Source organism: Varroa jacobsoni, unplaced genomic scaffold, assembly GCF_002532875.2.
Source record: "Varroa jacobsoni isolate VJ856 unplaced genomic scaffold, vjacob_1.0 scaffold_367, whole genome shotgun sequence".
NCBI lineage: Eukaryota > Metazoa > Arthropoda > Arachnida > Mesostigmata > Varroidae > Varroa > Varroa jacobsoni.
Window position 1 is genome coordinate 80,861 of NW_019213269.1, and position 17,146 is coordinate 98,006.

General features: G+C 39.6%; 1 protein-coding gene across 1 annotated transcript in view; it reads left to right on the forward strand.

The window, feature by feature from the left end:
• The first annotated feature begins 304 nt into the window (after window positions 1–304).
• The window catches only part of LOC111259779 (gamma-aminobutyric acid receptor subunit alpha-6), a 52,709-nt gene continuing 35,867 nt past the window's right edge, over window positions 305–17,146 (forward strand). Inside the window, exon 1 of the mRNA XM_022831991.2 lies at window positions 305–1,052. Within this exon, the coding sequence (XP_022687726.1) occupies window positions 994–1,052 (59 nt within the window). The 5' untranslated portion in view covers window positions 305–993. The remainder of the gene's footprint in view (window positions 1,053–17,146) is intronic.

The following is a 17,146-nucleotide window of genomic DNA, read 5'->3' on the forward strand; positions in this document are numbered from 1 at the left end:
GTAGATAGCTTTCGGATAGTTCTCCGCGCAAGAGTCGAACGCGCTCAAATCGTTATGAAATCGTAAAATCCCTCTCTCGTTAAAGCTTAAGTTCTGCAAGAGTTCGCGCAATCTGATATCACGTTCTTTGGCTTTGCTCCTTCCACCGCGCTCAGCATTCGGCCGCTAACTCTTTTCCTTCCGGTTTTTGTCCTTCCTCATGGCAAGGGCAACGCCCCTTCTAACAGGCGATGGCGGCTGCATTCCCTCTCCCAATGAAATCTCATGGCGAAATCGGGAAACTTGTTGGTCCTCGCATGCTCTTCTCACGTGTCGCTCATTCCGAGGAATAATACCGTGCGATTCGATGCCTCGACGTGTGCTGTTCTGATAACAAGCCTTACGACATTGTGACGTATCATTAAATCGGGCTGTATGACGCTAATTGTTCTGAAAGTAGAGGCAGGCTAGGCTATCAATGTTAAGTGTCTGGTGAAGGAAACTCACGTTTACGTATTACGGTGCCATTCAATTATTTGAAGTGCTAGATCCACCGTAAACATATTGTGGAGGTAGTGGTAAGGAAAGCATTGGCCTAGGGAAATAGGAATGTGTTAATTAAGCGGAGGCCACTGTTGGAGCTGGGAAAAACGCTAGCCGTGGCCAACACTGGGAAGGGAGGTTCGGCGTGCGTAAGCGAGCTTTATAAGCTAGTCTTTCTTTAGAACAAAAAAAAAAGCTGAACCACAGCAATAACGGTGCGAATAAAGCCGTTGAACATTGGTAACTTAGCACGCGCTAATACATTTTTAGCCGACTTCCCTGCTGAAACTTCGGAAGCTGTTCTTCTTTAAAAGAAGTAACAGAAAACATTGATAACGCGTTGTTTAGTGTAGATGTCAGTGGACGGCTAACATACCCATATAGAATCCCATACGATCGCATGAACAAGTTTTATCTGTGAGACTGTCTCGGACAGCAAGGGTGGCAGTTTTTGGAGACAAGTGACTGATCATGAGATCAAGTGTATTGTGCTTAATAATAGCGATTCTCTTGAATAGCCTCGTGAATGGGTTCGTATGCGATACATAAGTGCATAGATTTAGCTATCAAGACGCAAATAGTATGTAGAAATCTCTCCGCAAGGTAAATCACAGGGATATATTTATACAACCGCATGTGTTAGGAGTGCTCGGAAGCAAGCATTACCTGCTGTTTAGCTCTGTCCCTTATTCAAATGATTCAGAAGATAATGGAAATCTTCTTTTGCGGATTCGGCACTTTGGATCTTAACAAGAATGACGCGAAATACACCAATAGGGAAAACACTTCACAAAGATACTTTATTTTCAGGAAACGGAAGGAAAGAATCTAGCTCATAATTTATATACAATGCGATATAGCGGACTCTAGAAACGTATGCGCCGACTGCTCTAAGCAGTAGTATGCCATGCAAGGCAAAAAAATGTACCGTATCAAGTTAGATCAGTACTAAATTTTATTTTGCAATATAATTAACGTAGAAGTTAATAATAATTTGGTTTAATAACAGTAATAAGTTAGGTTAAGATAGAACCAAATGGGAATAATGATTTGTAACGATTGCAGCGCAAGTCCATTCACATGTTAAGTTAAAAACTATATGTTCTTTTTTTTGCCAACGCCTCTGTATGCCAAATATAAGTTGTGCTAAGTTGACAATTTGTTACTTCAAATAAATTGAGGATTTATCCTAGTCACAAGACTCAAATTATCGGTAATTTGCTCTCTTGGGCCGAAGATACCGTCTACGGCTAAATAAAGTAGACATGCTTTTTGGATTAGATTTAAATCACAAATGATTATCGCTTGTTTGAAAGATAAGCACAGCAGGGTAAGTAGGGATCATTTTCTGCGCTTTCTCAGGATGAACGCTTGTTCTAACAACGATGGCCGACAACGAAAAACTATAAAAATTACCTAGCGTTCCATAATCATAACAATTTTATTTAAACTAGAATTAAAAAAGTACTCACCGCTAACTTAAAAATGTTTGCTCTATTTTTTTTTTACAATAGGCGGTGTAGAGCTTTGTCCCTATAGAACGTGGAAAACGTAAGGTTTGCATTCAGCGCCTCCGCAAGATGGCTTCTCGTAATGATTTCACTGTTGGGTATAAAGGTTACTTTACACATTATGTTGTTAGATATAAAGGGATTATAATTTTTTATTAGCCGACAAATATATTATTTGAACAAACGGTTGTAAACAATGACCTGCGGATTTCAATACAACTTGTCCATAAAGTAGCAATATGCAGGTAACTTTGTAAAAAAAACTGTGGGGGGACTCAGAAGTGTCTTAACTTAGGTAAGAGTACATAACATTGATAGAAGTATATGTGTGTACGCAATCGCGGATCAGCTATAGAATTGCTTACACAGATAAGTGCTCTTTCATGACGCAGTTTTCATTAACACACCTTTAAAACCTCTCAGCATATCGCTCTCACATATTACTTGCCTGGCTTTAAGAAAATCACACTTTCTTTTAGGACGTTCAAAGGGTCATAGGCCATTTTCGCTTTGAACATCATCTATAATACAAGCTTCAAGTCAAGTAGAAGTGAGGTTAACTTGGTCAAATTTCAAACAGCGCCAGCTTAACACGAAAGAAATACCGCTCGATTTCAGGATCGCCCCGGGGCAGGAACGTAATTCAAAATACTCAAACTTTCTCAAGATGCTAAATTCAATTTGTGTTCATTGGTTATTATCCCATGGGCCCGACGGCGAAGTATTTGCTTAGCACTGCAATCGTTGGTGTCAGTACGTTAGGTAACTGCGGATGCCCGCCCAACTAATTTCGGTCTGAGCTGCGTACCTTAGGTACGTATTCCGTCGTCACAAACAAGTTACAGCAAATATACGTCATCCAACATCTGACGCTCAGAATACCTATAACTTTCAGTGCGTAGAAGTTTGCACCGAAGGCCGACTTTGTCGCGTGGTCTTTAAACGCGACGTAGGAAAACATCGCACAAAGAGGAGGCAGCCTAGGCTTATTCAGAGACGTAAGCACATGCTGTTCTCGACCCTGGATTTCGTTTCATTCTCGGTTTCTGCATATTTTAATGGATCCACACATCTGTATCACGAATTGTGTTACCAAGACACTATATTATGTGATATTGATATTATAAAACATCTATCTACAATGCAGCTATACTGAGTTGATTAACAGACTATTTGGGTGGGAAAAGTATCGAGGCTTGTCCCTAAATGTCGTTAATGGGTAAATGAATAAACATGCTGCTTATTTGTACCGCGGTTAAAGATATCTGAAGAACGCCTATCTGCCCAGGCTCGAAGACGATGGTAGAATAAGCCATTGATGATATTCCGTATTCGACACTCGTGCAGCCTGCAGTATGAAGCTACCGAAATAAAAAATATTTTGGCCGGTGTGTAATTGCATTAATAAATAGGGTAATAAGAGCATTCTTCAAATCGGTCTAGGTGGACATCTTTATTTAGGATGGTGTAAAATAAACAATTCTACTGTAAACGTAAATCTAGGCGGGCGGCTTTACACAGATTGCTAAATAGAATTGATAGATGACCATACTTTGAAGACATTGGTAAAAAAACAAGCTCAGTCTAGCCATAAAACGGAGTATATTTTACTTGCCTAGAAAATTCTTCAACAATTGGTAATCTGTGGTACATCATATTTTTCGAAACTCTCCGGGCTAGCCGTCAAAACCCACTAGTCTTATCCGAAAGCATGATTGGGGACGGAAGCCATATAGCTATCACCAAAGCAACACGGGTTCCAAGTATTCTAAGTTCCGAATGAATTGGCAATAGTGGTAAGTCATTGAGACTAAGTTAGTTATATCGAATCAAGGAAACTATTTAAAATTGGCGCGACATATATCGAGAGTTCAATTTCTCTTTTAGCTTAAGCTCTAGTGAAAAAATATCTTAATCATGCGGAGACGCGGACAAGGTCCTGGGAATGATTTCCACACTATATATAGGTATTTTTTTAATTCTCGTTCTCAAAATATGGTCATTTATATCTTCTTGGCAATCAACTGCTACAATCGTTACGATTCAATTCCCAATAGCACCCCTACAAACCACTGAGTTTGAGCTCCAAAGTTTTTTTTTATAGATAATTATAGCCAATTTGTGTTGGCCATTATTAACTCTGTCAACTCAGGTAACCTTATCTTCTCACTGCGGCAGGGCTACTCATAATACATGGCAGCTCTATAAATGGGGTTTGCTCAATGTTAAGATCAGTAAGAAGCGACAAGGAACAACAAACTAATTCCGTAGTAAAATTATCGAAATCCTGGAGACAGCAGGAACAGATGACACCAACAGGGACTTGTGGACACTATCGTGATACGAGTGCGCTTAAAGTAATATTATCTCTGTATCGTATAAGCGTGCCTGTTCTGTTCCTGCGATACGATGTCCTTTAGTCCTTTGTTACTTGAATTTAGTCCAGATGAATAGAAGAAAAATCCGAAATAAAAGTGGAGCGTCTCTTAATTGCACGAATGCGTGTTAAGACATGTGCCTACTGCGTAACTCAGGGACCAAAAACAACTTCGATCCAGCAGCGTCCACAGGCTGCGTCTGTCCCGGCCTCCAGACGTCAAGAACACGTGCGAAACAGGATTAAATTGGTTCATCTTTTATTGAAATCATATAGTATGAATAATTAAATCATAATTTAGCAGAATACAGAACAGTTACGTACGTTGACATTTTCTTTAAAGTCTATAAATAAACTATCCGTATGGGTTTATTACTATTTTTAGTTACCAGTAAAATTGTATTACAATTGTAGTACCCGGGCCAAAATTCCATGATAAACTACTACTTTCATTACCATTTTAGCTTGTTGTTAATGTATAGATAAACACGTTTTGGCACATATCTGTGTCAAACGTCATCATTAAAAACGTTCGTGCCGCCTAACAAACGATTAGCAATATTAGCTCTACGTGCTTAGATTATAAACAAAATCGTGCACGCTGGTCGGCCGAATGTTGTTTACATTTGATTTTTACTATAAAACTCATGACTCGTGATAACGATCTAATCTATGTTTCTTTTATCGTTATGTATACACTGCGCATTAACTTTGTGGTCGTCTACATGCAGACGACATCAGCGTGTATCATGCGTTAGATATCACTCGTTCCCTCAGATGAAATCGCGAGATTATCTAGGCTACGTTACGTCGATATGAGAAACATTGGATGGCTTCATATAGGCTTGCAGCACTTTGTTAGAATACCAAGTAGAAATATCTTTGATTTTGGCCCATATGCTCTTCGCAAAGACAAGTTGATACGGGCCGGAGGTGGCAACTAACGAGCTTGTATTAGGAAATGAGACATTGTCTAACAAGCTGGAAGCTAAACGTCCATTTGCTAGGAGAAAATTTAGGCTCGGATAAAGAAGAACGTTTTCTAATAATGTAATGTTAATCTAGCCAAATTTAGTATAGGTTGTTACGAAATTTTGCTGCATCCAAAAGTCTTGGCACATCCGAAATTTGTATCTGGACTGAGAAATTGACGCAAATTGTAACAATGATCCCACTCTTCGTTTAAGTGAAGAAGTTTATGATCTTGGCATCAAAAAATCCTCGCGGTGAACCATGGTCCAATATCATGGTTGTGCAAAACGTGATTTATTTGTTAGCGACATTATTTAGCCTATGGCAACTATACAATAAGCAGTACAATTGTTACAGTTTCCTTTAAAAAATACCTATAGTCCAGAGTTTACCACAACAACCGCAGAAATACGTTGCCTCAAGCTGCACGACGTACGTAAAGGAACGTTTACATGCCTACTAGACTGAGTTATGTTAGGAGAAAAACTAGTTTTTTGAGTCTCTCTGTTAAGTGAGTCATCGATAGCATTATTTTTTATATCTTTCGAAAGCAGAGGGGCCCATAGAATCAGCATAGGCATGTCATAGGACCCAATGAAGATCACCACTTCGTTTTAGCATTGAGAAGTAAATTTGCGTTTGGTCTAATTTGGACATCGCAGTTTTCAAATAAAAGAAACTATGTCAGAGATATGACCTGGCTGTTTTGCCCGTTCGGAGTTGAGCAAGGGTTCGATGATACACGAGAAACGAATATTGCTGTGGCCTAAAATCCAGTAACGAACATAGCAGCAATACTCTGATCTGCAGGATTCTCAAAATGGTCATTTTTTAAAACTAACTTACTAGATAAGAAATAAAGTAATTCCTACAGTTGTATTTGTTTATATCCCAGCCGTTTTACCCTTATAGTCGACTCGCTTGAAATTGTCACAGGCAGCTCTCATGAGTTCACTACGTTACGAGGGTAGCGGTTACGAATCCGAGTTGCAACTGCTGCAGGCAGCATAAGTTGGAATGTTAGACATTAGAATTAGCCGCTTACCCAAGTTTTTAACCAGTTTGAGTTCCTCAGCAATAGATTATATATCAAGGTCCCTGTATCCCATTAGATTTGTTTTGTTTACTTGTCGTAGCTTTTTGCTAACGAACTTGGGTCAGACAAATGGTTTTTGTCCGCCCATCACCAAACAGAAGCATATGACAGCCATGAGTGTGTATTTCGAAAAAAGTAAAACATATATTTTTGTGTGATCAGTAGTGTACCTGCAACGTACTTAGGAAGAAATTATAGTTCTTTTACGTTAGGTTGTTTCTATTTTTGACTGTTTAAATGTTTGCATTGCCATGTGGGCAACCAGTTTACTGGATCTAAAATGCTTTAGATAATGAACATATACGCAGCCAGAGGCTTTCGAGTAGCAGATTAGCCTGGCTGGCAGCTCGGTGACAAAGTTGGAACCGCAACGGAGAATTAATGTAAGTGCATTTAGCTTGAAGAAGCACTAGGTCCATATCAACGAAAAATTGTGAGTCGCGTGTTATAATGTTGTGTAAGGGCTCAACTGACGTGCCATTTTGAATATGTGTTTCCATTTTTTATAACACACAGGGACTATACAAGAGCAGACAGCTAGAAGACACTGTTCTCCTAGGCCTTACATGTCGCAGGCCCCCGGAGTCGCGCAAACTAACAGTTATTCCTTGAGGCCTGGGCTCGAATAACCAGAATATTTATTTAAACTCGATTTAAAATGGATTTCATTCAAGCCTTTGGCAGCCACAAGACTGCAGCCTTTCGGCTTGTGTTTCTATACAATATATTGTAAGTAGTTAGGCTATAAAATATGAAAATGCTATTTTTTCCATTCCAAACATGTGCAGGGCATTGTACCAGTGACACGTAATTCAGGTAGTGTAATATATAGTAGAGGGATACTCCCTTCCTACTAGGTAAAGCCACATGCTGTAATCCATTTTACTGTATAGGCAAGAACCAATGTTTAACTAAATATTTTGAAGCTAGACTCATTTTGCGTGTGTTTCAGTGATGTCCGATCCTAATGCATCCTGACCTTTAAACCGGATGCAGTTGAAGATCTTTCATTAGATTTCTAGCATTGTAAAGATGCGCGGTATAATAATGACACATGTGTAGGTCATGGACGCCAATTAAGCTATACCAAACTTTCGAAGGTTTCCCAACGTCCCCGTGATCCCTGTGCTTCGTCATGCGAGGTCGAGATGGATAGGTGCGAAGCAGACTAAAAATGCATCTAGCGATATATATATATATATATATATATATATGTATAGGACATAATTTATGTTCAAACACATGTTGGACACAAATAGAGTCCAACTTACTTGCTTCCTAGATGCCTTCATTTTTTTTGTGATGCTGTTGTGGCCACAGAGCATGCAATGGTTTAGGTATGCATATCAACACCTCAGCAAAGGAAATCTGGCCAATAGGGGAGGCGATTTCTCCTGAACAATTTTCCTGAATTGCTCGCATTGAGCCCGCTATCCTATGTCCTTAACCCAATACTACGCAATAGCAGCGCTGACGACCATCGTAAAAGACTTCATTATATTCTGGCAGTTGCTGCATGTATTTAAAAGTTATTTAGGAACAAGCCCTCACAGCTTGCAGAATTAACACAGCTTCCTCCGATTAATTACTTACAAAACTTAATCTAATCATCGTAAAAATAAAACACTAAGTATTTAGAAGTTAGGGCGCACGATTCGTTTTGTCGTTTGTGATTTTTAGACCCGTTTTGTAGTTTCGATTTAGATGGCAAATGCGAAATCACCCCACTTACTGGCTCACATCGTTCTAAGTCTGCACTAAGTCTATGACAGTTGCCCCCATATCGTAGAACATGAGAAGTTGATCTACGTTAGCGTGGACCTAGTGACATCAGCGGAAATGTATATTTATTTAATGTTAGGATCGGATAGGAAAAAAACATTAAAGGTAGCATTATATTGATCTTCTATAAATATTTTCGAATACTGTTGACCCTAACAAAATTGTGATACAAAGACCAATTCCAGCCATGCACATTCCGTTAAGCGATATATGCGTCTGCTGCTGAGACCGAAACAATTAAAAAAATTAAACGAAAAATGCGTCATGAGAGAAAGACAGTAGATCAAAAATACGACAGAGGCGACACTAATCATCTCTAATATGAGTAAAAGCTTCAAGTGTACACGGCACATCTAAACAAATAGTATCCATTGTATAGACTCACTGATTTAGGTTAAGTACCGAAAAAAGTTCGCTTTCGGCAAAGGGACAATTCACTTGACACGTAATCTTGACAGTTTGCACTGAGGAAGTTATCAGGGCGTAACTTTATTCGGCGTTTAACTGCCAATAACGATACCATTAGGAGTTGTAGAGCATGGCGTCCGGACAAACGAAACCATCCGGACGGAGTTTTCAAGCATTGTGTTACATTTCGGGATATACAAAAGCACTAAGTGGTCGTCGTTTGGGTCCGTTTTGTTTGCTAAAATTATAGCTCGTAAGAGTTAAACATAATGTAAATAAAGTAGATAGAACATGATCTGCTTGCACTCGTATTTGCGCAATTACCAGACGTAGCAATATACGCGAAGAATCGAATTTTTCCATTGCACCGACATCGTATTTGTTTCACGAGCTTTTATTTAGTGGACTGGGTACACTAGCTTCGAAATGTTTAAAGGTTCCTATTCGAAAAGCGCGCTTAAGGTAAGGCTAAAGTGATTCAAATACACAGTCAGTCACACAGTGCTGAGTTGTTAAAATTAGTAGTTAGAGGAAGATCTAGAGGATCTAGATACTGATAACAAACGTTTTCAACAACTGTGTATAGTTCAGCTAACAGGATTAATGTATGAAAAATAAGGCCAAAGAGCTCTATCTAGATTACCAGAATATTTTCGGAAAATCTAGGACACCTCAGGATGATCACGTCGACTAAAAACTTTACCTGCGAAACTTCGCGATTGTATATATATATATATATATATATATATGTATATATAGAAATGAGAACAAATATACTCAGACTTCTTAAAGATAATTGCAATATGGGTTGATATGAAAAACTTACATAATTCGAAAAAACTTGCAAGTTTCAGCTGGAAATCAATATATATTTGGGTGTGCTGTTATCGGGCAACATTTTACGTTATTACCGAGTTGAAACTCTGTGTGTGGGTGTTCGATTCCATGAATTACAACATTAAGGCCGTTCGATAATGATTTGTCTTGGATCATTTCTAGAGACAAAAGCTTAAGTCATATTTTTCTACTATTTAATATGTTGATTTGGCAGATCATGTAGCAGCTTGACCCAAATGACTAATCGATGGTTATCGGTAGACAGTGATTGGTACTCTTCGGATTCATCGTTGGTACATCACAGATTGCGTTAAAGAGCTCATTAGTTATCCTGCTACTGCAGCTGCTATATCGTCACATCTAGACGTCATGTTAGAAAAGTCTAAATATGTCCAAGCATACACTAGTGTCTTCTCGAGCTTCTGCCACGCGTGGCAAAGTAAGATTATAGACGGGACGATCTTCCATTCAGCGGCGAGTCTTGCATGTACGATAGAAGACAAAGTTTGCCACTGAAAACCTTCTTAACACAGGTCTTGCACGCATCTTTGCACGGTTACTTTTGTTAATAGCATCACCACACAAACGCTGCAGTTCATCGACGCACGTTTTCCAAAAGCTATAGTTCTCAAAGTTCAGCGATGTAATGAATGATTTTTATTATCTGTCGCATCGGCAAAATTTCTATTTACCTCTCCGACGGCACGTGTTGTATACCAGACGCAAACGATTAAATTCTACGGGTCCTTTGAATTGCTGCAGGTGAACTTTGTTCTTGTTCTCATTCGAAATTAGGCAAATTGAACTTACTCGCTAGAATGTGTTGGAACTAAATGAAACAGGGCGTGTTGGTGGAGATGGCTTGCTTTGAAATGTAAACAAACTCTCCTGCTTTTAAGGAATCCTTATATGCATGTATGTGCGTGTCCTAGTCTTGTAAGTTTGTTGAGAGGTATATGGCCTTTTCTAACAGTTGCTAGGCCGCCGAGGCCATCAATTATGGAGTCAGGAAGATGCCGTCTAATATTTGTTTCTTTAGAGCACATGTTGCTTTCAGTGTACGAAATGTAAACTGTACCATAATAATAATATCAAACCTAACTAAATAAAAGACTGAAGCTGTGAAACCAGTAAGCGTATCATATTTTCTCAAGCCTTTTAATAATAATCGGCTTTACTCAAGGTTTCTATTTTTACCTTCCACTTTCATTGCTGACAGATGTGCTAGTTTATTATATTGCAATACAAATGTGAACGAAACATTCGAATTCTAGAAAAAAAAAATTAATTTCTTATTGTATATTCATTGTCACGTTTCCATGACCTTCTCTCATCACTCAGTCAATTAATTGTCTCTTCCAATCCTATTGCAAAGTACTTTGAAGTTTGAAAAGAAACCTGTCTTTAAAGGTTTCGAAGAAGCGTCTAACATACTAGTTTAATTTGTTGGTGATTGAATGATAGTTCATAATCTCTGTTATGTGCGGCCCAGCATTCTTGTGGAAAAGGATTACTAAGCCTAGTCTATTAGACCTTTTTTTGCTAAACGGTCTTGTCAGCTCGATGGAGGAGAATCATATAGAGGATCTTGTCAACCGTCTTTTTCTTTTCAAACATCTCCTAGTATATAAGACCTTTCCAGTCCCATTAAACCTAACATATTGTATTGTAGGATGGAGAACAAGGTTAATTCTAAGTTAAAAAGTATTTCCCAAAGTTATCTATTCTTTTCTTTGCCTTCGATCACCGGCGGTAATTGCATTTTGCCCAGCTGCAGTTTTTTTCTGCTGCTGTTCACCTAGTCCTTGCAGCAGGCATATTTTTCATTCTTCAGTAAATATTGCAGATGCATATCGATGGCGATACGGCTGCGGTTTATCTCCTTAACCCCACGTGCCTTCAGCTAGTCTTCATCGACTCCGAAGAACCGACCAGAGCGGGATGCGTCTTTCAGTTGCAAGACATCATTAGTGAAATCAAAAAGTTCCCTTCGAGTAGTCCTCTCTAAAAATATTTCGATAAAGGGAAAATATCATTAAGTGACAAGAATGCACTTTTTTCACTTTCACTCACAAGCCTTGAAACTTCCGCAGAATGGGCTTACAAAGGTCCATTAGGGAAGAGATTGCGGTCTGGGGTAGTACATAGAAGTAAGCCGGCGTCGAAAGGGCAAAGAAATAGAAAATCTTCAGAACGACCTCTAGTTCTGTTACAAACTAATACTTATGTTACAACAACAGTTCGCAGAACTGAAAGGAATGCTTCAGGATAATCAATTCATTGTAGCCGTAGCTTCAAACAAATGCTTCTCCTTGTCGTTTAACGGACCAAACGCTATGGGGCATTTATTAAGCCTCTAAACGAGACTAGCATAGGTGGAACAGACATACGAAACACTTCGTTGCGTTTGCGCTTATTCTTTGCTTCGAAAAATCCCTATGCCTACCTTGTTCTGTGATATGAGACCTTAACTATGACAATAAGTAGATTGGATTATCTGAGATCAAATTCAAAATCGAAGTAATACGTTTCTTGGTAGGTAAATGAGCATCTAAAGCTTCGTTCAGGCATAAAAATTATCCAGGATATTTGAAGGCCTGCAAATGTTCTCCTTACGTTCACTCGTAGATAGGTCTTAAATTGTTTGTAAAGTTTCGATTGGCGTATTTGCAGGCATCGTTCCGTAGGCAGATTTTCGAGGTTAGGTTAGGCGGGGAGGTACGTCAAGAAGACAAAAAAGTCCGTTGCAGCAGCCATTTTGACGGGGCTTGTCTTTCGTCGTTTACTTTAACGCGAAATATCGCACTTCGTAGAAAGGCTATGTTACACATTTGACTGTCGGTCCCATTCTATATCGAGATTATGATAAGCGACAGACTCAAACGCAAGCTGTGAAGTCAGGGTAGATAACGTCAATCGGACTCTAACTCAGAGATGTGAAGTGTCCAGCCATGCTAAGCCTTTAGAGGTTAGAGTTCTCGAAGACCCTAGTTTCTAGGAAAAGTGCTTATTTGCTATCATTGCATATTGCTCTGTATGTGACCGACTGAAGTAGTTTTGAGAAGGAGAATTGCCGTTATTGAAAGCAACTATTTATCCCTCGCTTTGATCGTCACGCCTTCTTTGCCACAAAAGTTACTGCAAACATGTGGAAGGGCATCGGTACTTATCTAGTCTAGCCACCGTTCCAGTATTCTTTGACCCTCTAGGTTCGATGGTAAGGCGATCCGACAGCCGCCACGGCTATAGAACATGTCCAGATGTTCTTCCAGAATTGTCCTAAAGTCAGGCAGAACTCAAATTCTGACTTGAAGACAACAGCAAATCTTTTTTTTTCGTTGGCTTCAATACATACTGAGGCTATATCCTAAAGGCTACATTGCTGGCCAAGTATATATAGTGAGTCAATAATAAAGCTAGATTAAAAGGCATATGACGTTTTTTACAGCAACTTTATTTAACCACGGATATAGGCAAACATTGCCCGGACTTGGTAGTTAAACATCTCCACGTACGCCCTTCCTCCCAACTGTCCCGCCTCTTCGCTTCCATTAAGAACTGCTCCATCATCGGCGTATTACGAAGAAAAGAGCCAACCAGTTTTTCACACGATTTTTTACTTAGGACGGATGCTCGCTGAGTTAAAGTAGTCTCAAGTCAGCTTTGAGTTATAACTGTCAGCCTGGGGAAATGCTAGAGTCGCTGATGTCCTCTCTAGCTTGGTCAGCCTTCGATAGTTAGAAACATACGACGAACATGCCATCACGACTAACCATGATCCAGATACTTATTGTGACTGACAACAATAGATCGTGCCATTTAAGAGAACAGATAAACCGCTAGTGCCACGGATAAAAGAATAACAATCTTTCCTCAGCGGGTTAGATTGGACGGAGGTAGGCCAACGTGGTATCTCCGGACGAGTACGGTACACGAGATGTGTACGCTATGATTGTACACCAAAAAATAGTGAGATAAAATGGGATATGCCATCGTGCGGGCAGGAGCGTTCCATTAGAATAACGCTATAGATGTTGTTACATGAAAGATTGAAGGAAAGAAAAAGTAACAAACGACAGATTCTTTTAGCCTGAATGGAGTTTTATCTGACTGACTGATTAACTGGCCCCGGACGTACAACGTATAGGCACTGCCACGACAGTTACCGTTGTCCCTGCGGATAAATTCAACCGGAGAAAGTTAGGCATAGTCTCGGCCGGTAATGAGTAGTCGCATTTCGTATTTTTGTAGACTATAATAAGAAAAACTTTTATGCCAAATATGAACACACAGTCATGGATCATATTTATACGAAGTGATCTTTTAGGATACAAATCTTCGTTACTACTTCATTTTTCCTCGCTTAATGATCATATGTTATGCATATAATCCTCAAAAGCTTCGTAGTTTTATGAATTATGTACCGCCGTAGTTATAATTACTATATCATTGACAGATCATAATTATGGCGGAGATATTTCTATTTATTGCTTGCTATTAAACCGAACAATCAACTTGGTTTCCGTCTGTACGATTTTTCATGTATTCCGATCTGTCCGGAAAGTTCTAAACTGGTCTATATGGCCGTGCAGTGTATTTGTATAAGGTTCGTCGGACTATCCCAACGTTTCTAGATCCAACTTTCAAGCATTTTTTTTCTTCAGCTGTAAGCTTTTTTTCTGATAATGGTTGCAAGGCATACATTTCTTATTGCGTGACACTCAGTGTTTTTACATAGTCTGTTGTTTAGTTTATTATTATTGCTACTGCTCTCTGTTTTGCGAATGGAAGACCAGCTTAATTTACATCTATGTAAAAGTTCGCTATTTACCGTGGCAATACAGCTCAAAAGAAACCGAACATTGCATCTCCATCATGCCTTGTAAAAGCTTTCATAGATCCCACGATCAGGAAAACAACCTGTCGTAACATGCAAAGTGAATATATGTGTAGATATATTTACCCTCATTCGGAGGATCCTTAGAGCACCAGCATTGTAAAACTGAGCCACAATGTTATATTGAGCTTATAATGGAGGGATTAAAAGATGGCTACATTTTTTGGTAGAGCATTTGATAATATGTATACATTAACGAGTTTTAAGCCAGAAGGTGAGTTCCCTTTATCCTGACACTATCCGCTCTAGCTACTGCTACTTTAAGCGTCAATTATAAATGTGAAGATGTAATTGATTCCGGAACCTCAACAGATTTTACTAGTACTATCGTAATTCAGAAATATTAGACACTATAGAACGAGTTGGACGAAAAGTTTATGGAAGGAATAGAGCAGGCCCAGTTGAAAATTAAATGGTTTCTGATCCAATTAACTGCATAATCTGTGTCGTTTTCGAACACGAACTTTCAAGTTTATGTAACTGCGCGATTTATGCTATGCAGAAAACGTGATTAAAAACGGCTATAAATGGGGCCCTGCCTTAGGTGAGACGAGGCAGTACGCTTCATTTGAGATGTCTGACGTCATCAATAGAGACAACACGCGATCCCTTTACATGACATATCCTGGTTGATCGGGCAAGTGGTTCCAGACATGCGCCATCTTATGGCAAGTGATCAGGGACTCCCACGGACTGACTATGGATAAAATGCTAGGAAAGATAAATTCACCATCTGTATTAAGGTGCAGCCTGACCCCGTCACTTTTTACGACCGTTTGGTCTGCTTGAATGTTTAGCCGGAACGTGTTCCCATGGGAATTGACGTCGCAAGCTTGTACTGGCCCCAGTGACGATGCCTATCCCGTTCCATATTAAGTAGCCTCTTCATGCTGTGCAATATCAGAAGAGACTCTTTAGAATTCAACGTCAAGCCACACAGCCAACTTCCGACACTATCATCTATTACCAGTAACATTTGACAGTTCGTGCCAACCACTCCACAGATACACTCATTCAATTGACGCTCACCGTCTTACGCGCGCGCCTAGAACGCTTCTTCAGATATTATGTTTTCTTCCTCCCTTGCCATTTTCCAAGCGTAGCCATTCCATCCGAAAAACTTTCATCCTCTCGAATCGACCTTCGTCCTCTCGAGCCATCAGCGTCAGGCCGGCTGCAGCCAGAAGCCTGCGGCAGCATGTTAGTTGAGCAAGAGATGATCATCTCATTGAGAGGTACACATGAATCAATGCTTGCAACTCTCAAAGGCATTCAATGGATACGAACGCATTTTCGACGGGAATTCGATTGATTTGTGTCACAAGTCCTCGTGAGCATTGACTACACAAAAATATGAGCCAGTTTTCTGATACTTTGCTGTAAGCAACTTAGAGATTAAACTAGACCCAAATGTTTACCAGAATCTTTCTGTCAACAAATTTTTAATTACGCTGGTGAATGATTTTCCATTGGCATACCATTAGAATCCCGCTCTGCGACTCCCAATAGAAAAAATTGCCATGGTTAAAATTCGGCGACTGAAAACGTTTGCTCTAGAGTAAGCGATCAAATAAACGATCCAAACGAAAGTCAGTTCCGGACTAGATTGCCTCAAGTGGGGTAAGCGTTCGCTGCTATAAAATTCTCTCCAGGTTGTTATGTTAATTTGCATAAGATTCAAACATAGTTGCTATCTAACGGTTCTGTTTTTCTGAAAAGGATGCAAACGTCACGCTAGTTTGTTGTCGCACTAAACACAGCAGTTCAAACATGAAGACTAGGGGGAAGTTGATCACAGTCAGAGTTGAAGTCACCTTTTGTTCGGTTCATTTTTACGCCAACAGTAAAAAATGTTCTAGTTAGCTGCTTTGTACTTAACGGAACGAAGTAGTAGGTGATAGTTTGCGAGGTTTTTTCCATCTAGCATCTTTAAAGGGTATCTGTCCAACTTTAAATGTTCGGTTATTAGAAATGCATTTTTCATATTTTTCTGGTAAACCTTATAGTTTGGCTCACTTGTAAATCTTTCCCATTGGTACACAAAAATTGTTCTCAGACTCTTTGGGAACCACAAGTGCCACTGCCAACAAAGGTTATCGTCGCTTGTGTGAAATCAAGGAAATTTGCAATTTCGCAGACGCCTTCGGCTGCGGTTTGGCGACTCCGGCCCGTCGAAGTTAGCCATGACGATATTTTGACTTCCCTATGAAGAAGTTTTCCTTAGAACTCCTACTTTTTAGGGTCGGTGCGCCACTGCATGCTAGAACTTTCGGTTAAACTCACCGTATTTAGCTGACTTACCTTGTGTTAAAAGACGCGTCGTTCGCAGGTTCTTGCATTAGAGCCCAATATGGCCTACCCAGTTACCCCTGAATTTCAATGAGCTTGGCATAACCAACTTACACGGGTTACTTTACCAGCAAACGCCATGTTTCTCGATTTGGTGTTGGCGTAGCAATCGACTAGAGATATTGTTTTTAGTTAAACAGTGTCTCCACGTAGGTAGCTATGCTCGAAATCACGTTCGTCCATCGTGCTAATAATTCGCCAGCACTACCAGCGTACCCAAAATCCGCAACTGAAATTGGAAATCTTAAATAGAAAACGATTCTGTATCGTGTTAGACTTCATCAAGAAATATTTTTGGCCAACAGTTGCATCTCTTTTTATGAGTCGAAATTGAAGTCAGATTATCAAGTCATCTTCGTTTGCTTGTAGAATTAAATGCAGTTAAAGGACGTAGA